Below are 21,881 nucleotides of genomic sequence, written 5' to 3'. Positions count from 1 at the left end.
ACATCTCACAGGCTACAACACACACATATATTGATAGACACATTCACAGTCGCATCTGCAGGTAATTCAGGGTCATTACTACTACTAATAATAATATAATAATAATAATAATAATAATATACTTATTATATAATAATAACAGTTATTAGTAGAAGTATTAGTAGTAGTAGTAGTAGTAGTCTCGTAAAATAATAAATAATCATAAAAATATATTTTCTATATTTTTCTATAAGTTATTATTATTATTATTATTATTATTAAGTAGTAGGCTATCATATTATTAACTCGATATCAACATCATCTAAGACACAGGAAGTGTACCATTCTTCCTCTGATCTGATTGGTCACAGTCTCAGTCCTTCAAGTCTTTTTGCAGCCAATGATTGACGACCAACCGCAGTAACAGCTCCGCCTTCCTGTAGGCGCAATTCTCCCAGAAAGCGGAGGACAATATTTTATACCGCAGTTTGTCGCGTTAACGTCCTTTGATCATTTTCCCGCCGGGTGCGCGAGCGTGTCCCGATCTCCTCTCATCATGGCGCCCGGGTGGATGTGATGCGGCCGTGTGAACGTTTGAAGACAAAGTGAGATGCTTCCCCGGAGCGCTGAACCTGTTCCATCCCGCACACAAAGCCTGTGAAGCAGGCCGTTCTTCCGACCAGAGACGCTGCGCTTATGATGCCGAAACATGTCGGGGAATCATTACAAAGGACACGAAGTCAGCTGCTGCATCAAATACTTCATTTTTGGATTCAATATCCTGTTCTGGGTAAGACTTTTATTTTTTTTTATTGTACGCGTCTGCGCCTCTATCCAGTGCACGTCGGTTATTTTCATGTCCACTGGCCAATAGGGAGGAAGGCCCGAGTCGTCATTACATTTCATCCCGGGTCCGTTATCTGTCAAGTTCATATTCAGACTGAAATCCGTCATTAATCTTCCACTCAGCCTGAACGCAGTCAGAAATGTTGGGACAGAAGCAGCTCGAGCTCGGTCCACAACAGAGAGAACTAATCGGCTTTTTGTAGTGAACTAATGACAGCTCAGCGCCTCAGTGTCCGGCTGCAGGCTGCAGGCTTATATCATCCACTCACACACTCATATCACATTCATACTGGTAATGCTGAAACATTTCAACTTCAACTTTACAATATATGGAGACATGACGTCATATGTTTAAAAAAAGCGATGTCATTCATGCCAACGCACTGAGAATCATGTGCGTGTAATGGTGTAAGACTGTCAATTATTTTCATTATCGATTAATCGAAGGATATTAACTATTAAATGCCAGAAATTAGTGAAAAATGCACGTTCCCAGTTCCTTCACTGTCAATGTACAACTGTCAACTTTAGAATCTAAGGAATAAACACAGCTGAGAACATTTTGTTACCGTATGTTATTATGACTGAAGCATTAGATGAAGTGATGATGAAAATGATCTTTAGTTGCAGCCCTGATGGTCATGTGTCATCGAAGAAATATTTTTTACCACCAGCATGGTGATAATAATACAAAAAGGTTCAGATGCTTGAAACTAACATTTCAAATCCGATACACTCAATACACTATGAAAAATATACAGTACAAGAAATTAGATTTTGACATACAGTATAAGATATGTTTCTTTTTATGCAGGCATGAAATATGATTTAGGGATTACAGCTATTATAACTATACAGCTAAGATGACAATCTTAGAATTCCAACTCTAACATAAACCATATATTAAAAAAAAAATTGTGGTACATAAGTCAGTAATAATAGTTCTAATCTATAGTATTATAGTAAATAATTCCAAAATTAATTATTATAAATAAGGGCGGCATGGTGGTCCAGTGTCGCCTCACAGCAGGAAGGTTCTGGGTTCGAACCCTGGGCTTGGTGCCTGTGTGGGTCCCACAGTCCAAGGACATGTAAATTAGGTTAATTGGCGACCTTAAAGTGTCCATAGATGTGAATGTGGGTGCAAGTGGTTGTTTGTCACTATATGTCAGCCCTGTGATAGACTGGCGACCTGTCCAGAGTGTACCCCGCCCTCATCCAACGTCAGCTGGGATTAGCTCCAGCCTCCCCGCGACCTTACAAGGATAAGTGGTAAAGATAATGGATGGATGGATGGATGGATGGATGGATGGATGGAGACATAAATAAATGCCACTATGAGATAAGAAAGGCGAGGGGCAGGGACAGGAACCAGGAGAACATCACAGAGCCACAGTGGCCTCAGAGGAAATGTTTGACAGACTGATGTCATGTCATTATGCATCAACACATTCACTGTAATATGACATGACTGTGATTTGTTTGCAGCTGTTGGGCATGGCCTTAGTTGGAATTGGATTGTGGGCATGGAGTGAGAAGGTGAGTACAGACACTCTAGATAGAAATAATGTTTTATATTGATATTTTATATATATTTTTTATTTAATTGTGTTTTTGAGATTTTTATTAAAGGCCAATTATAATTATTATAATACTAATATCGTCCTGATTTAAACAGACAATCCCTCATTAAATGCTCTTTATCATTTTTCTGTAACTGCTTCTTCCAATTGAAGCTGCACTAATCAATATTTTATATTAATAATGGATCAAGTAATTTAAAGGTGTCTCTTGTAGAGATTGAGCTGCCCTGAGCCTAGAGAGCACTTTAGTCTAGCTTGTTGTGTTGGTCGTACAACTCCAGTCTTTACCCCACCAGCAGGCAACAACCTCTCTGTACACCAAAAATAGACAAAGTTAGCAACTAGCTAACTAGCAGCTTGTTTTGATGCCCTCTAGTGGGCAAAAAAATCTTTAGTTTTAAATTCCAGTTATCCAGTGTTTGCAGAATTTTTTCCTTGTGAAGGAAGATAAGTCAATGTTTATTTATATAGCGGCAGTTCAAAACATAAGTTATCTCAAGGCACTTTCCAAATAAAGCAAGTCTAGACCTTTTATTTACAGAGACCCAACAATTCCCACCAAGAGCGACAGTGGCAAGGAAAGACTTCCTTTTAAGAGGCAGAAACCTCGAGGAGAACCGGACTCAGGGTGGGCGGGGCCATCTGCCTCGACTGATTGGGTTGGAGAGAGAGAGTGAGAGAGAGAGCAAGAGAGAGCACAGAGGAAAAGAACAAGAAAATGCAATGATAGCAATATTAATAATAGTCATAGTAGCGGCAGTAACAGCAATAGTAATGTAATGGCAACTTTATTGCTCCTACTGATAAAAATAGTAATGACAGCTAATAGTATTAATAATTATCATTATTAATTATAGTAAAGTAGGTGTTAAACAGGATCATGGGGCAGTAGGTGGTTTGCAGTTGCAGGTCCAGAGTCTACAGCTCTGGAGGTGGGAGGACCTGCAGAGAGGAACAGGAAGGAGATAGAGAAGGAGAGAGAGAGGCCACAGCCAGGGCGCTTCATGTGCTTGAGGGAAAAAACAAACAGTTAGAATGATGCAGTGATTTTCAGAAAGTTAATAGTGATCTCGTCGGCAGGACAACCTGGACTATACTGTACTGAGTTTACTAGTTTATTGAGACTGAGGCCCCCTCACCAGTGGTAGGATGACAGCAGGTACAGAGCCTGAATTTGTAAAAGAATAAGAAGCTAACTGAAAGTTAAGGCATAAAAATAGGTTTTAAGTTTAGATTTGAAAGTCTGAACGGAGTCAGACAGTCTGATATCAGCAGGGAGGTTGTTCCAGAGCACAGGGGCCTGATAGGAAAAGGCTCTGCAGCCAGCAGACGTCTTATTAACTCTGGGAACCGACAGGAGCCCTAAATTCTGGGAACGGAGAGCATGAGCTGGAGAATGAGGTTTAAGCAGATCAGGCAGGTATGAAGCAGCAATTCCATTTAGAACCTTATATGCCATCAACAGCACCTTAAAGTCTGATCTGATGAACAGGAAGCCAACGAAGGAAGGTTAAAATCCGTGTAATATGGTCAAATTTTCTGGATTTAGTAACAATTCTAGCTGCAGCATTGTGAACCATTTGAAGGCTTTTAATACGAGCATGTGGCCAGAAAACAAAACGTTACAATAATCAAGTCTTGATGAAACGAAAGCATGAATTAAGATTTCATTATTTAGTTATCAGACCAAAACATTGCTGTGTTACGTACATGAAAAAATGCAGTCTTGCTGATATCTTTAATGTGCTGATGAAAGGAAAGGGAGGAATTGAATGTGACTCCCAGATTTTTGACTGTCAGACTATAAGAAATAACACAGTTATCAAGAGTTATTGTTAATTGATCAAACTGGTGTCTGTGTCGAGTCGTGCCATCATCTCGGTTTTGTCTGAATTTATGATTATGAGTTTAAAATAAGGTTCAAGCTTTCAAACGTAACACACCTTATGTTTATCAAATCATTATTATTCCAATTCACCGTGAAAGCAGGGTGATCGAAATAAGAAGACTTGTCAAACCATGTGACTGAAGCAGCTCATATTCCCCGATATCTAGTGAAGTATTATAAATCAGTCTTTCCCCCAGAATTCAGTCAGGTTTCCTCCTGTGTTATGCCACTGCGACCCGACTGGCAAACATGTTCAGACAGAGGTGTAACTGCCGGGTTTAGACTGACAGTGTTGCTGTGCTCCCTCTCCTCGCTCCAGGGGGTTCTGTCCAACATCTCATCCATCACAGACCTGGGCGGTCTGGACCCGGTCTGGCTCTTCATGGTGGTCGGGGGTGTCATGTTCATCCTGGGCTTTGCTGGATGTATCGGAGCACTGCGAGAAAACACCTTTCTGCTGAAGTTTGTATGTTCCACGTTAAGAACACGTTCCAGTCTGAACGCAGCAACGACTGATCAGAAAATCCAGCGTTCTGCAAATGACTCAAGTGTGAATTGGTCTTTTTGTCTTCTTTATGTTTTAGTTCTCTGTGTTTCTGGGAATCATCTTTTTCTTGGAGCTGACGACGGGGGTCCTGGCGTTCGTCTTCAAGGACTGGATCAAAGACCAGCTCAACCTGTTCATCAACAATAACATCCGGGCGTACCGGGACGACATCGATCTGCAGAACCTAATCGACTTCACTCAGGAATATGTGAGTTGAGAAGACAGTTGAACACAAATGTTCAGTCATGGCCTTGGAATTAATAGTTTGACACTTACTAGCTTTTTCCTGAGCTTTCAATCACGTCTCGCCTGCTTCAGCACATGAAGTTTTCAATCTGCTGAAGAAGTGAGATGCGATTTAAAGCTCCAGAAAAAAAGTTTGTAAGTGGACCTTTAATTAAATTGTTAAATTGTTAAATTGTTAAATTGACATGACATGCTAAAAACAATGTAAAACATCTGGGTAGTTAATTACATTATAGGAGAACTGTTATAATCATGAAATTAGATTTTAAAAATATTTGTAGAACTATTTTTACTAGTAGTACTCAGTGCTGTGTACGCTGAATAATGTAATTGAATGTTTTGCCAGTATATTTAGTTTAAAACTCCGTGTTGATCCATTTGAAGATATATTTGTGGTTTTAAGAACCAAAAACCATCTCAGTGTAGTTTTACATCTCCTCTCTCAGGCTTCTCTCTGGAGCTCTAGTAACAACAGGTTGGCTAGCCAATCAGAAGCGAGGAGGCTTTGAGCCTCTCTTCTGATTGGCTGACTGTTTATTTTTCAGGTAAACACTCAGACAAACCATATCTTGCAAGGTTGGATGGTGGGTCCAGGTGGGCGAGGCTTGGGCATGGGTGAGGGCAGTGACTGCTTTGTTGTGACATCACAAAGTTCCAGAAGTCCTGACGGCTGGTTTTAAGGCTCAGTTTCTGAATACAGGCTGTGTGCATTTCTCTGTGGACTGAGGCTTTGATACTTTCACAGTATTAATATAGAACCTAGACCTGCTTTATAATCAAACAACACATGGACAGAGACCTTTAGACTATAATGAATTTGAAGTCTGATCAAGTCCATTTGCTTGTGAGAAGGCCTGACTGTGAACACTGATTCAGCGATGATCAGATCTTTTCCTTTCTGCCTGACTTCAGTGGGAGTGCTGCGGTGCGTTTGGAGCAGACGACTGGAACCTGAATATCTACTTTAACTGCACTGATGGGAATCCCAGCCGGGAAAAGTGTGGAGTTCCCTTCTCCTGCTGCACCAAGGACCCAGCGGTACGAGTCCCCTACATGCACACATTTATAGAGTTCATGTGAAGCTGTTTGAATTTAATGCATGTGTCTGCAAGGTATTTAAAACAAACACAGTCCAGTATGTGGACTGTAGCAGCTCTTTGAGAGAGTTCGGACCAAATTTTCCCTGTTACTTCAGAATGAAATCTTTACTGTGCAGTTAATTGGGTTGTTGGCCCTGCCATTCACTTCCCATCAGCCTCAGTTGTGCTTTGTGTTTAGTCCTAATTAGCAGTAGTCACATTCTAACACCTAAACTAAAATGATGAACATGGTAGATATTACCTGTGTCCCAAGTCAAGGGCCTTGCCCTCATAGACCGAGTCATCCGAAGACTGCAGAGACCACAAAGGCTGAACTGAAACGACATGTTCTGGTCCATGGAAATTTCCCATTAATCCTTGACTGCTGTTTTGAGCAGTGATTAATCTATAGATATAGATATCTATGGCGTGCAATGAATCTTGGGATAGGTTGGGGACCCACCTTCAGGATCCTTGGTTGCCTGGGAAACGGGCATATTTGAAGTCTTTGAGTCTTTGAAATAGCACAGACTGCTGTGATGCAGTTGGTTTTAAATTGCAGCCTTGAAGGATGCGGCCCCTGAATTGAGACACAACTATGCTGTTACACCTGTGAGCACGCTGACAATAGCATTTAGCTCAAAGAAGCTGTGACTGAATACAGTGCTGCTAACATGGCTGTAAACTCTCAGTCTTGTTCTTATTAGCTGCTAACTTCAAATTGCTGCCTACAAACTTTACTCTTTCTGTCTGTAGGAGGATGTGATAAACACTCAGTGTGGCTACGACATTCGAGCTAAACCAGTAAGTAACATATATCTGCATCACTCACTCTCATTTCCTTCCTGATTTTAGAATTGGTAATTTTCCTCTTCCAAAGATGGATTAAAGCTGTTAATAGCTAATATTTATGCTTATGTTAAATATGACAATTGAAGGCCAAGATTTAAATACAATAGGCCGTTTGTCACCTAAGAATGAAAAGGTGGGAAAATCTCTGATGAACGTATTTTTATCAAATTATTTTACAAAACAAAACAAAACAAAAAAAGTGGGAATCCAGGTAAGCAGACAGCCATCCTTATATCTGGAAAGCTTAATTTACTTTGCAGTTAAATGTCATACCAAGCTGTAATTCTATGTCCTTTTTCCAGTCCAGTTCTATCAGCACTGACTTCATCCTTTGAGATTTAGTGGCTCCCAGATTCAGTAGAATAAAAAGAGTGTATCTTTCAAGGCTGTGGAGAAAGCTTCAAAAGGGGCGATACTTGTTACTGTATGCAGCCATTGATTTGGAGCGAGAGCTTTATCAGTGGTCCAAATGAAGAAAATTCATTTCTGAGCAGAGTGCAGCAAAATATGCAAAAGGTCTCCATTACAAAAATCAGCAGGTTAGTCATCATTCAGTCGCAGCAGGTGAGTCCTTACACCCAGATGTAAAGGATGGTTGAAAATTTAACCAAGTTGTTGAACAATAGTAATCCAATACCACCAGACATGAGGGCTGCTCCACAAACAATGAAAGAATGAACCGACAGCTGATTGACATTTAGTACAAAGATCTGATAGCTCTGGATTCATTCTGTGTCTGGCTGCAGGAGTGAAATAAAGCCAGTATAAAACAGGAAATGTAATTCAGCCTCTCCCAGGCTGAATTAAATAGTAGGACAGTAGAAGACATTCCAGGCCTCTTCTATTATAGTGCCCACATCAGATTCCCACTTGCCTATAACTTTGTTAAGTTGTCCACCTTGTCCACCAAAAGCCTGTTGTGCTCAAGGCTCAGTAGCAGTGGCTACCGAGTCAGTCAGATTCAGTCTATTTTTGCACCAAATAAATGATATTATCGCATTATTTAGCTGTGCAAGACATAATTGGGAGCATTTTAAAGAAAAACAAGAGACATGGGAGAATAGAATATTGTAATAAAGTAATACTGTAATAAATGCATAAAAAGCCTGAAAAAATACTTCATTAGATTAGCTCAATCCCTTTGGGATAGATAAATCAAAACATCATCAGCATATAGACGTACATAGATCTTATTTAAAGAAATTACTTCTATGCTGATATCTTGGTTTAAGATTACAGACAATTTCCATAGCCAAGGTTAACAAAGGTAGACTCACCAGGCAGCCCTGTTTTGTGCCCTGTTCAGTACTAACATTATTGGACCTGAGCCCATTAGTAGAAGGGAGAGGTGAGGTATACAAGATCTGCATCCACTTAGCAAAGTTTTCCGGCGTACCATGAAGGCTTAGTCCTATCAGCAGCGGTCCAGGTTCTAGTCGGGCCCCCATGGCCCTTTACTGCATGTCATCCCCTCTCTCTCTCCTTGACTTTCCTGTCTCTCTCTCTCACTGTTGCTATCGAAATGAAGGCAAAAACCAAGGCCTCAGAGCTGTACATTGAGGAAGGCTGAATAACACTGGGTAGTCATCTTACATTATGAGAAGAATACCTCCCTTGTATAAAACCAGTCTGATCATTAGTGATGATAGAAGGGAGGACATTTTCTAAACTTAGAGCCAGGACTTTTGCCAAAACCAAAACACATACAGGCCAATATGAAGAAAACACATCTGGTTTTACCCTTTTTCAGTACAAATGGAATGAAATGTCTATTTGCATGGGTTTTCTTAAATTGCAGTGTGTTGAGCTCTCAGGGCCACCAGTTTGCTTTTTAAAAATCTGTGGTGTGAGTGCACTCAGTCAGAATGTGAAGATGATGACAGGCACTCATGTTCATACAGGACTCGGAGCAGAAGGACTACATCAATGTGAAAGGCTGCGTGCCACAGTTTGAGAAGTGGCTACAGGACAACCTCACCTTGGTGGCTGGGATCTTCATAGGAGTTGCACTACTGCAGGCCAGTTCCATTCACACATTTCACATTCATGCTGCTGCAGAAAAAATATTCTCTTTGAAAATGTTGCCATTATATGTTGTTGCTTGTTTTTCATCCACAGATTTTTGGGATTTGTTTGGCCCAAAACTTAGTGAGTGACATCGAGGCTGTGCGGGCAAGCTGGTGAGAAAATGATCTGTAGTTTTACTTCTTCCATTCTGTGTCTCATGAATCCACATTTTTATCCTTTCAAGCAGATTTCCCTTGATTTGCACCCATCTGTTTTTACTGTTTCCATTTCACAACATGAGGCATTTCAGCTCTTTGTCATAGTATAATTCCTGGAAGTGTCTCTCAGATTGTAGAGATATTTTAGATAAAAAAATAAAGTTCAAATTCAAATTAGATGCACTGTTTTTTATGTTATACATAAAAACAAACATGCATCTGTGGATAACATGAGGGCACAATATTGTAAACATACACACATTTTGTTTGAATTACACCAGTCACACTTAGCAATGGTCTGGATAATGTAAAGGCATTACCTGTTAACACTCTTGAGAGAACATCAACGTCATTTAACCATTAGATGCAAAGATCATCAGAACTATTTTTTAAGAAACAACAAACCTAATAACCATTTTTTTATATAATATTTATATAATATTTAAATTATATCTATTGATATATTGATATATCGATCTATCTATTGGCTCTAACAGGGTTTGTACATAAGTCTGGAGAGTATGGAGCCGACAAAGTGATGAAAGACTTCATATTAAAGGAGCTAATTGTAAGTTTTTGCTATTGCTACATAGCTAACGTTAGCCATAGCAGTTGTTTACTTACCAGTCTAGAGGAAACGTTGTGAGTTCAACATCAAACTTAATTCCTTTACTCACCAACAGCTGTCTCCAGTGGTTACTTCTATTTCTATCATGTCTTTTCTTCTCTTGAAGTTAGCATGCTAACCAGCTAGCCGCACTCAGGTTGGACTGTCTTGTCACTTGTCACTTTCCGATACTGAGTCACTGTAGTGTCCGGTCTGCCTAAAAGAAATAGCTGCTCAGAAGATGTATTATAACCTCTTGTATTGTAAATGAAACAATGGCTCAAGCTCATGGGAAGACTGGCAAGTAAACAGCTATTAACGCTAACATTATCTATGTAGCAATAGCAAAACTTACAAATAGCTCCTTTGATATTCATATTTTTTTGTATTTTGTACACAACATAACAGTGTGTGCACTGAAGTTACCATTATCTTGTGTGCACCAGTTATCTTGTTCTCACAAAATCCAAATCATTTTCATAATACTTCAGGTGCTCTGTACTTTAGTCCCCATGTATAATCTTAATGTTGTAAGATCACCATGTAAATTGTACTTAACAATGAAAATTGGACACATGTAGTTTTGACACCGAGGCTGTAGGGACCCATTAAACATGTGTTCCTGTAGAAGAAGTGCAGACAAATGCCCAAAACTCTTCAGTTTTTCATCAAATATCTTTTTCTTCATGATAAAAAAGATGTTTGACCTCAGCAGAAACTCCACAGCAGCCTGAGGGAAGTACAGGGAGGAGGCTTGCTGAATTTTACCATTACATTGCCAACACTCACCTCAAACCTCATTCTTCCTCCTCCATGCTTCGTCAGGGTGCCCCCCCCTCTCTCCATGCGTCGACTCCCACCACACTCCAGCAAGAAAGCATCGGCTTACTACTCATGAGACACACACACACACGCTGTTTGTGTGTTTGTAGCCGGTGGGTGTGATGGATCCATTTGGTGATTTGTTTTGTCTTGAGCATTGCTGTGATTGGGTGGATGATCTGTGTGGTGTTGTGTTGTGTTCCATTTATGATACAAGTCTGGAAACATGGAGTTGTGTTCACTCTACACTTGTGTGATATGGAGGCCAGAATTTGCCTATGCAGTGATTGTTTTGTCAATTTGTCAGTTTTAATTATATCATCTAATGAACTGAAAGTTTAAAGATCCAATGAAATGAACTCTGGTGAGCGCAGGTCAGAAATTTACAGAAACATCTAGACAGGCTAACAACAGTGGTGTGGTTCATCTAAAAGAGCTGAACTGCTCTTCAAAGTGACTTAAAACTTAACTGAAAATAATAGTTACATGTCCATTTCTATGCTTAAAACGTTTCATTATATGCTCACAATTAAGGCTCAAATATTCCATAGGCTAAAGGCGTTTTCACATTATCATGAAAAAACACAAAAACAACAAATGAAACAATTATTAAAACACAAAACAAGTCAAAATGCAGGAAATAATTAAGATAACTACAAGTAAAACATGACCAAAAAGATATTTGCTTGACAGAACATAGCAACATTAGCATTGTTGCTAAGGTAGCACAGTTTAGTAGGGCAGTACAGAGAGTTTTGGAGTAGTAAATACTGCACAGAACAGACCCTTGCTTTTCTGCTCTAATATGAATACACCTGTATTCTCTACAAGCAACAGAACACTATTACATATATTATATTATATTATATTATATCATATTTGTTTAGGGTTAGGGTTAGACTCTGGAGACCTTGTCCTTCAAGTCAACGACTATGTTTAATGTGGAATTTACATTTAAATCGAGGAAAATTCAGATTGTGTTGATGGAGCAAGGCCATACAAATTCTTTTAAAAACTGTAAGATTCTTCAAAGCACAGAGGTCAAATCAGTGAATGAATTGTCAGTATGACTGCATGTCAGTGATTTTCCTACATGTTCCTGTTGAGCTGTAGAGTTGGGGTGGTTTGGAGTCATGTGACTTAGACAACAATCCTTTCTTTCTTCGTGGCCTTTTCTTCCACTGCCTGCTCGCTGTGACCTTGTCCAACTCAGGACATTTTTCTGTTTCTGTCTTTTCTCTGCTTCATCTTGTAATCCCATATCATCTCTCTAGTTTAGATCCTCCGCAGAAACTGTTTCCTAAGCCTAACCCTGAACTTCACTGTTTCCTGCTTCCCCGTCTCCTTAAGTTGTTGAACCACAGGAGAGTTGGAGCCTTGTTAATGACTACTCTTTGGCTTTTTAATGAATTCAGCTCTTCATCTTTTTACAGTTTCTTTACCTAATGCTGAAACAGCATTTCACTTCTAACAGGTAACCCTTCTCTTTTCGTGAAATACAATTTCATAAATAAAATGTGGCGTTTAACAGGATCACGTAAAAAGTGGAATATTCATTAGATTTTGTTTTGTTTCTTTTTGCCAGTCTTTGGGCAGAACGTCAGGGAGCATTCAGAGGACGTCACTGATCACCTGCACCACGTTGTTCACTGAACCAGCACCTTTTTCCGAGGCATTAATATGTGAAAAAAATGCTCTGTATATAACACTGTGTGTGACTACTGTAAAAAAGAAAACAGCCGGAGAGGATGGTTAAACATGCACTACACTACAATGCTCCAGTTTTGGTAGCTGCGTCTAGAGAGTAGGAATTTTGATACATCTTTTTGATATTAGATTGGTATTTTTCACTGTGGAAATAATGCTCCATTGCTAAACCCATCACATAGGACTGTGACATAGTGTATAAAAAAAAACTGAGGTGTACTTCTTTCAAAGTTCAGTGCTTGTTTTACTTACCTTTCCATCACTTGTCCACAGTTACAGAAGTTAGCAAGCTATAACACTCTGCCTGGTTTTGGACTGAAAGCCCGACCTCCTTGTTTTTTTGTCAAAATAAAACTTTAAAGGTCCCATATGTTACACTTTTCCAGTGTTTTATTTGAGGATATATTTTTGGTTTTAAGAACCAAAAAAGAACCAATCAGAAGAAAGGACTTTTGAGCCTCTCTTCTGATTGGCTGACTGTTTTCTGAGTGGTCCAGTATAAATATAGCAGATTTCAGGTAAACACTCAGAGAAACCAAATCCTGCAAGGTTGGATGGGTGGGACTTGGGGCCTGGCTGAGAGCTGTGACTGCTTTGTTGTGACATCACAAAGTTCCAGAAGTCCTGTCGGCTGGTTTTAAGGCTCAGTTTCTGAATACAGGCTGTGTGCATTTCTCTGTGGACTGAGCACTTTGATACTTTCACAGTATTAATATAGAACCTAGACCTGATCTATAATCAAACAACACATGGACAGAGACCTTTATACTATATGGGACCTTTAAGGGTATTTGTGTGTTACAGCAGATTCCAGGACTTCTTCATTTACCGCTGTCTCTGGTCACTTTATCTAGTATTTTTGTTATTGCACTAACAGTGATGTTTAATTTGTGTTCAGTCAATCAGCAGTGAGGATATGTGTGTGCTCTGTTGTGATGGTAGAGTTGAGCTAGATATTCTCCAAATGCTGACTCATCCGGCATTAAAGAGGAAATTACCAGTAATTACTTCAACTATTTACCATAATGAGTTACTACTTATCTAATGGACTAAAAGGGACCTCAGTTAATTACGTGATGGATTCTCCCATCACTAAAGGAGACAAAATTTCACGACCACTGTGTCGCTCCAGAATGTGTGTCAGATTCTGAGCCACATGTATTTGGAAGGACTGGGGACCTGCACCTTCGTGGTACAGACCATGTGTCAAGAACAGTAGGATGATACAGTAGTAACAGTAGGACAATAATTGTCTGGTCAGATTTCTAATCTAGTTCACTTCTTTACCCAGTTATAGACCATTTTATTCTATTACAGCATTACACGTTCAAACTTTAACTTCTTCTGTTAAAAGAATAGATTTGGATCTGGGCAGTCACATCTCACATGCCACATGTACACTGGTAGAGAACTTTGTAGTATAATGGTTTTCTAGCCCTTAAATAATCATGATCAGCCTTTAAAAGATGGGGGGGACAAAATCTACAGTCCAAAGTTGACCTGAAGCTAACACGATGTTTCAGCAATCGGAGCTAGCCAAATCAAACAGGTGTCTTTGTCTTGGCATTTCACATGTAGGTTTATTTTGGCTCAGCAAGTGAACAGCAGGGGAAATATTTGGGATGACACAATCTGGCTAACTCAGACTGCTAAAGCTAATGTCATGCAGTAGTAGCTTCAGCTGAACATGCTCTTGCGTGCATGTAGCATGTGAGAAAATCCAAATCAATCCATTAAAGCTCCATATTTGACTTTTCTGTGTTTTATTTGAAGTGTTGATCCATAAGAAGATATATTTGTGGTTTTAAGAACCAAAAACCATCTCAGTGTAGTTTTACATCTCCTCTCTCAGGATTCTCTCTGGAGCTCTAGTAACAACAGATCGGTGAGCCAATCAGAAGAGAGGAGCCTCTCTTCTGATTGGCTGACTGCTTTCTGAGTGATCCAATAAAAATCTAGCAGATTTCAGGTAAACACTCAGGCTACATCCACAACACTACAAACGAAAAACAATCTCCATCCAGACTAACACACCTGAAAACTCATACATGTGAGCAATCACATACGCTGACCATGCGTGAGCGGTGTAAACAGGAAGTAGATTGTCTACTCTGCAGTTAATTAGTTGCGAGAAATACTCAGAGCGAGGAACAGCAAAGTTGAAGCATCAAAATACAGAATGTAAGTGAACAACAGCAGCTTGTTGTATTCAACACTTGCGGATGGGAGGCGAAAAAGTAGCAAGCGATGCGTTTTAAAACAAAAACGTAGTATCGTGGGCATAGCCTGAGAGAAACTAAATCCTGCAAGATTGGATGGTGGGTCCAGATGGGCGGAGCTTGAGAGCGGTGACTGCTTTTTTGTGACATCAAAGGTCAAGAAGTCCGTACAGCTGGTTTTAAGGCTCAGTTTCTTAATACAGGCGTTGAGCATTTCTCTGTGGACTGATACTTTCGCAGTGTTAATGTAGAACCTAGTCCTGATCTATAATGAAACAACACATGGACAGAGACCTTTATACTATGTGGGACCTTTAAATTGAAACAGGATTTTGTGGAGAAATATGTTTATATGGTTTAATAATAAGTTTGGTTTTGGTATTTGATAAATTCAGATACTGTATTGGCAATAGTATGGAAGGGATACCCAGTCCTGAACAAACCACATCACATATGAAGAGGTCACTGGTTTGGAAAATGGCTCTTAATTTCCATCTTTTTAAAACAGTTGTAGATAGTGAAGTGTGTTCAGGTCCTGATACACAAGTAACTACAAAGGTTATGTTGGTGTCCTCCCCCTCTGTCATTTGATATTAGCACTTTGACAAGGAGTTCATGTTTTTGGAGGACGTCTCAATTTTTTTTTTTTTTTTGGAGAATTTTTTTTCAGTAAGATGTTAAATATTTTCCTCATACATTAACTGTACTCACTTGAATGGAAACCAATCCGGCACATGTATCCTGTGATTGTCTTTCACTGTGTATTTTGATGCAGATCTGACACTGAATAGACCAAAATCTATAAATCCAGCCCAGGTATTAGAATCTGGAATTTCAAAATGGTGTTAAGAAGTTTTTTTTTTTTGTTTTTTTTAAAGTGATATTTTCCTTAAAGCATCCCATTTTTTGTTTCCTCAGAGTTCAAATTGTTATTTAGAAAATTTGAAGTGTTAAGATACTAAAAAGGGATCAACACTGTTTTTGATACTTATTAATATTTATTGTATGTTTGATTTGGTTTTATGATTTCCCTTTGTGCTGATCAGCTACTGAAGCTTGTTCCAGGTTCAGGAGTTGTTAAAAAAAAAAAAAAAAAAACTCTAATGAGGAATGGTGCAGTCATTCATCACGACCTGACCCATGGATTGTTTCTATGATCACAGTGCACTGATGAGCTAGAATATTAAGACCACCCCTGTCTAATACTGTTGCTCTTTCACCTGCGTCACCAGTGCTCACCTGGAGCTCCCAGTCGTCTGCTCGTGACGAGTTGGTCCAGGACTTGACACCTGCTCATTTCTAAATGATCCTGATGACAAGAAGTGACCGTCTAATATATCCTGGACATTTAGAAGATAATCGTTATTCACTTTGCCTGTGTGGTCTTAATGTTCTGTCTCATCAGTGTATATCCCACAAACATTGTAATGTAACTACCTCCTCTTATTTGCTTTTCTCATGTCCCACTAAAATTGGACTGATTTTAATATAAAGTGAAATTACTCAATAAAAGGCCACAAAACTGCATCTTTCAGTCTTTAAAGTGGTGATTTTTGGCTGAATCCCTGAATGTCTGTGACTGAGTAAGAAAGTTACATCATTGGTTGGCCGGCCGAGTGTTTATGGGTAATAATAACTATATTGTATTTGATTATTTTACGTCAAAAAATGAATCTGAACAGATGTTGAGCACAGGAATCCTCGAATAGTGAGCCCTGATCACAACATCAGCACTGCTGAAGTTCTTTGCAAGTCAGTTTTTCACAAAACCTGTCAAGATATAGAATTTAACAATTATTAAAATGTTGAAATGTTTGCTGGGGATCTGCTTGTTTCTTAAGATAAGTGACTTCCGTCTCCCTCTCTCTTACTCAGTGTGTTTTATGTTTCGTCATTCCTCGGCCTCATTATTGACAGTGGTTCCTGTAATCAATGTAGTTTATTGGCTGTAGTGGAGGTGAGGCTCAGTGGCAGCTCCACATCATGGAAACCGAATGCTTAGCTGCTGTAGTTAGACAGCCCCCAGTGGCTGAGCTGAGTTACACCATGTAAAATACCTGACACAAAAAGTTTTAAAATACAGTATATCTGAGTGAAGTGCTGAAATGGGAGAGATTATGTTTTTACCTGGTCTTGTTTTGCACCATACTGTTGACACCAAGAGCTCGAGTAAACATTTGTGTTTCATCCTGGACTTTATGAAATACATCATAAATGCACTGCGACAACAGACATTAGAATTTCCAACTCAGAAATATGGTCACAACTTCTCCTTCTATTCCTGAGTTACAGTGTTGCATAATGGCCAGAGGTGTTTTTGCAGAACATTATGATGTCACAGTGATGTTGGACTTTTTGGATATAAAATGTCATCACTTCATCATTTTATCCTATTAGACATTTGTGTTATGTTGTGTCATAATCAGCGTATGAACTTTTAAGGTTTTTTTTTCATCTGTGAAAATGACACGAGAGGTAAGTGAAAAAGAATTTGTTTTTTCCCCAGAAAAAAAAATCACTTGCCTCTTGGGGATGTTTATACAGATTTAAAAAAAAACTTAGCTAAAGCTAACATCTGTACAGTCGGTCTATTGGCTGACATGGTCAAATTCACTCAAATAACACAAGGTGAAAGTTAAGTTAACATCTGGTCTGAACATGGCTTCACTGTGAGATGGTAAAAATGGGATCAGACATGAACTAATGAACTGATCCATGTGACGTGTAACCGTTCCACCTGGGAGATACTGAATCAATAAAAGACATGAGCCATCACCAGCTATCATCTTTTAATTATCTGCTGAGTTACAATCCTCCAAATGTACAACTCATGACATTTACAACAAACATTTAAGTTTATAGTAATTTACGCAGTTACTATGGATACATTTCCACTGGCATGTGTCTTCAGAAGAGCACAAATCTGATAAATAACCATTCATACCTTTTTAAAAAAAAGTGTGGGCCCAGACCAGGAAACACACCGTGGCGTGTTAACAGGGTGTCAGTACAGTGTCGGACATGCTGAGGTGTTTGCAGGATCCCTTTGACTAGAAGAACCAACTGTCACACGAGGGAGTGACCTGTTCTCTGGAGGGGGGGGGGGGTTCTTCTGCTGCTGCTGCTGTGGCAGTGGTTAGAGGGGGGGGCGGGGGGGGGACGGGTGTTCAACAGAACATATACAGTGAGACAGTGATCTGTGTTTGCATTCAGTTCCCTGTTCTCAGCAGATCCCAGACTTGGCTCCACGCTGCCGCACCGCTCACTCAGATCACTTCTTTTCTTACTGTCGTGGTTTCAAACAGGATCAGGGAGTGAGATCTTGACGCTGGACTCATGTTCTTCAGCTTTTCTCTTCTAACTTCTTAGTCTCCTGCCAACTTTGACTTTTAACTTCAGAGCATTTCCTGCTCATCTACAAATATTTAAAAATGATCTTTTACTGAAATTTTCTTTAATTCTGGCCACAGCACACCAAACTAAAGTTTTCAACCTGTAAAAATTTGTCAACGCAAAGTGTCAAACTGTGGTGCTCTGATTGCACCGATGTTAAATAGACAGTTTTCTCGGCCGTGTATAAAGTGGGAGAAAACTGTTAGTTGGGTGAAAAGACAAAAAAAAAAAAAAAAAAAAACATGATTTAGTCTCTAATTCACATTAACACTAAACATCTTAAATCAATGATTCATTGACATTGATGGAAGAGACCTTTCTTGGTCACATTTCTGTTACTTTGCACCCACCTGACATTGTTTTTCCCCACATTATATGTCACTAAGAAGATTGGCAACTGTCTGGTGAGTTTGTATTTTTACATTCTTACTGTAATAAATCTAATGAGCCTTTTAGCAATTAAAGCCTCTGGGAGATGGCAACTGAAGACTGTGATACGTTGTATGACAGTACTGGATGGAGGCTGACAGCGCCCCTGCAGAGAGTTGAACATTTGTGTTGATGGTTACGTTTATAAATCATTATATTTCCATTGGAAAAGACAATTTTGACCTTTTCTTCAAATGAACCTGCACACGCTCAGTCGTGGAGCTGAACTTGAACTCAATAACAAAGCTAGACTCCACTACAGCCCTGATCTTCTCACATGATTCTGTATCAGCGATGGGGGTGGAAACCTGCAGAGCCTCTAGCTTCACTGTACAGTCGTCAGACCGGGGTGGGGGGGGGGTGAGGTGGGGGTGTTTGGACAACTGAGCAATTAAAAATCTGAATAAAATCTCTAGATCCAAGTGCAAAAACAAGACAGGAGGTGTGAGTAGAGGAGGGCAGGCTGTACTTTGGAGTATGCGAGCAGTAGAGAGGTAAAAATGAACACTGGCACACCTTCAACAGGACTAAAACATGCACAGTTTCTAGTCAATTTATACTTGAGCTACATGGGACACGACTGGGCACATCATGGATGGCTGCTTCTTCTTAAAAATGAAAGAAAAATCACGACAGGGAGGTCTTTTTTTTTTTTTTGTTCTTTTGTGCACATTTTCACTGGTGGCTGACGGCGGATGGGATCACAGCTATGGTCGTTAAAGAGTGTCGTCTCTTAATCTATTGCGTTAGGCTGTCTATGGCGCCTCAGCTCCTGTGGAGCTACTTGTAGCAGAAGATGCATGCACAAGTAGAGGTGGGGACCAGGGCTAGACTGATGCATCAATTTAAAAAAAAAAAAGATACCAACAAGTCAGTGGATAAATCATTGAGCATTAAGGGGTGTCAGTCTGTAAAGCCTGAAGCCTGCCTCACCTTGCCTTGAGGACCTGCTAACCCACCTAAATAAATCTCATTGTTATGGCTTTCAGAGGAGAGTTTGGTGTCCCGTGGTAGATCTAAAAACAGTTTCAGAGGCTTTCCCACCCTCACATCTTATTTAATTCTGGGTGAATTCTTCTCATTCAAAACAAAAGTTGTATTAGAAAAAGCTCAGGTGTATGATTTAAACAGAAACATAAAGCCATCAGTCTAACCCTGGTGGAGGTGGATGGGGCAGAGGGGTTGAGGGTTGAGACATAACTGGATGTCTGGCTGGCAGTTAACGAGACATGGTACCTTGGCACATGAAGATGGGGCACGGGGGAGAGCGGTCATGAGGTGTCATTGGGTGATTAGGTGGTCAGGCAGGCATTTCAGTGGGTGGGGGGGGGGGGTGGGTGGTTTTTGGGCTCGGACACAGTCATTTAGCTCTGGGCTGTGAGTCGCTGCTCTGTGAGCGACGCCTGGTGTGATACCGTCTTGTTTTCGTGAGCCCTCAGCTTGGACACCACGTCGATGAACGCCAGGCTCTGGACTTCTTTGTGAAGAGGCTCTGACAACGAAGAGAAACAGGAAGAGAAGCAGCGTGAACCATCACATACAGATCATTACAAATACCACTCACTACGACTAAGTTCTCTTTTCTTTTGGATTGGTGTTCATCTACCGTCAGTGAACCTTAGGTCCTGTTCAGACCTGTACAGATCAGATCAGTCCTGGTATTAACATCTGTCTCAGGGGATCTGATCACCAGTGGGGACGTCCTCTGTCACAGTCTGATTAGTCCAATCACAGTTTCATCATGAACCCAAATATATTTTACCGTTTCAAATGGATAAAACCTAATTTCACTGTAGAGCTGTGAGCAGAGCAACGATTCACTCACCCCCTCCACACCGCTCTCTCTCTCTCACACACCCATACACACGAGCACAATGACATCCCTGTTTATTGGCATATAAAGCAGGAAGTGAGGTCTGATCACAAGGGGTCACTGAGACACATTTTATGTGTGAACGGACAGACTTACAGCTGATCACTTGTGATCAGAGCACTGAAGACGCATGTTGATGCAGGTCTGAGGGCCTCAGTGCGTATTTCATTTGTTTCACAATAAAAGCCTGAGAGTGAAGGATGATCCCTTTGAGCTGCTAGAACACATTTAATGTGAAACATCTTACTCAGAAATGTAGAGTTTCATTGTGGTTACATTATATCGTACTGTTAAACTCAATACTGTGGAAATATACAGCAGATGTTTAACATTAAAAGCCAAATGTGTAAAGAAAGTAATTACAATCAAATTTAAAATCAAATAAAAACAAAACAGTGAAATATGAATAAAATACTTTTTACATTTACATTTACTCATCTGTCAGATGCTTTTATCCAAAGTGACTTACAGTGAGGGACATCAGCTTCACCATGGTGTAAGGACTAAGTTCTACATCTATTTAATAAGTGAGTGTGATAAAGTAAAGAAGTGCAGTGAGAGTTCATAGTAAGAACAAGTAACAGAGTGACATGTGATCAAAGACCAGACAGGCTGCTGCAGTCTGGACCATCTGTAAGGGTTTCACTGTGTGTGAGGGGACGTCCACCAGAAGAGCACTGTAGTAGTACAGGTGACAGATAACCATGGTCTGGACCAAGAGCTGGGTGGTGTACTGAGTCAGGTAAAACCTGATTTTTCTGATTTTGTATAGAGCAAAGAGATACAACCAGGAGACAGATACAACACTGTCAGAGAAGAAGAGCTTCTGTAGACCTTGGTTGGGGTGAGGGATGAAGAGTGGAATTTGGCGTTCAGTATCGACCGACAGATGACCTACATAATCTTTTTCATGCTATAAAAAAGACCCAAGAGAAGCTCAGAGGTGAAAGCATATGTAAGTCTCACCTGAGCCCATGACTGCGCAGATGAGGATCATGGAGTTGTACTTGATCTCTGGAGCACTCCTCTCATCTGACAGCAGCTTGTGAAGCACCGACACCAGGTTGGCTCCAACAAAGTCCTTCTCAGCTGCAACTGAGATCCAGAAAAAGAGTCTGTGTTACCACTAAGTGACCCAGAGGAGACTGTCACGTTACCTTTGGGGATATGAGAAATAATGCCGGTGGAATGCTCCCTGCACCCAGGGACTGAGTCAGACTGTTTAAACTCAGTCCAGATCAGATGTTTAAAAAAAACAGCCTTAACTCTAAACCTGTCCTCCATCATAAACGCTTTCTGAACAGTCTCAGTTTTCTATATCTTTTACATCCATCAAAGGCTCAACAGAGCTGAACTGTGTATTTATGACAGTCAGCTTTTCTTTAACACATTTCCCCAGGACGATGCAGTACATGTGTTTTTGTATATCATGCAGCTGCTGGATCTGATCAATATCTGATTACGTAGATGTTTAAGCAGTTCCACAGATCCTGAATCAGGTGGCGAAGGTCTCTCAGAGAATCGTCGTTGGTTGTGGGCTCGACTTTGAATAAAATTGAATAAATAAATGGATTTCACTTGTTTTT

The 21,881-nt window shown here is 40.1% G+C and overlaps 2 protein-coding genes across 4 annotated transcripts in view; one reads left to right on the top strand and one right to left on the bottom strand.

The window, feature by feature from the left end:
- Positions 1-322: 322 nt before the first annotated feature.
- On the top strand, positions 323-16,127 carry tspan5a (tetraspanin 5a). Of its 2 annotated transcripts, XM_056369312.1 has the most exons (11): positions 323-769; positions 2,314-2,364; positions 4,616-4,762; positions 4,881-5,051; positions 6,002-6,127; positions 6,925-6,972; positions 8,922-9,038; positions 9,139-9,200; positions 10,678-10,787; positions 12,108-12,148; positions 12,260-16,127. In XM_056369312.1, the coding sequence occupies exons 1-9, from the start codon at positions 689-691 to the stop codon at positions 10,748-10,750; spliced, it is 876 nt and encodes a 291-aa protein (XP_056225287.1). In that variant the 5' UTR covers positions 323-688; the 3' UTR covers positions 10,751-10,787; positions 12,108-12,148; positions 12,260-16,127. The 2 variants fall into 2 exon arrangements, with proteins under 2 accessions (XP_056225287.1, XP_056225288.1); XM_056369313.1 differs by lacking the exon at positions 10,678-10,787 and having other exon boundaries at positions 334-769.
- Positions 16,128-17,375: 1,248 nt separating this feature from the next.
- Positions 17,376-21,881, bottom strand: part of rap1gds1 (RAP1, GTP-GDP dissociation stimulator 1) — a 33,063-nt gene continuing 28,557 nt past the window's right edge. For both annotated transcript variants that reach the window (XM_056369310.1, XM_056369311.1), the window contains 2 exons: positions 21,262-21,390; positions 17,376-19,914 (listed from right to left, as the gene is read on the bottom strand). In XM_056369310.1, the coding sequence (XP_056225285.1) occupies positions 19,787-19,914; positions 21,262-21,390 (257 nt within the window). In that variant the 3' untranslated portion in view covers positions 17,376-19,786. The remainder of the gene's footprint in view (positions 19,915-21,261; positions 21,391-21,881) is intronic.

The sequence above is a fragment of the Seriola aureovittata genome, chromosome 23, assembly GCF_021018895.1.
Source record: "Seriola aureovittata isolate HTS-2021-v1 ecotype China chromosome 23, ASM2101889v1, whole genome shotgun sequence".
Lineage (NCBI taxonomy): Eukaryota > Metazoa > Chordata > Actinopteri > Carangiformes > Carangidae > Seriola > Seriola aureovittata.
This window is presented reverse-complemented; position numbering and strand designations above follow the sequence as displayed.

Coding starts and splice junctions, on each gene's coding strand:
- tspan5a (XM_056369312.1), top strand. CDS start 689: ATGTCGGGGAATCATTACAAAGGACACGAAGTCAGCTGCTGCATCAAA. Junction 2,365..4,615: donor TGTGGGCATGGAGTGAGAAG/GTGAGTACAGAC, acceptor TCCTCGCTCCAG/GGGGTTCTGTCCAACATCTC. Junction 6,128..6,924: donor GCTGCACCAAGGACCCAGCG/GTACGAGTCCCC, acceptor TTCTGTCTGTAG/GAGGATGTGATAAACACTCA.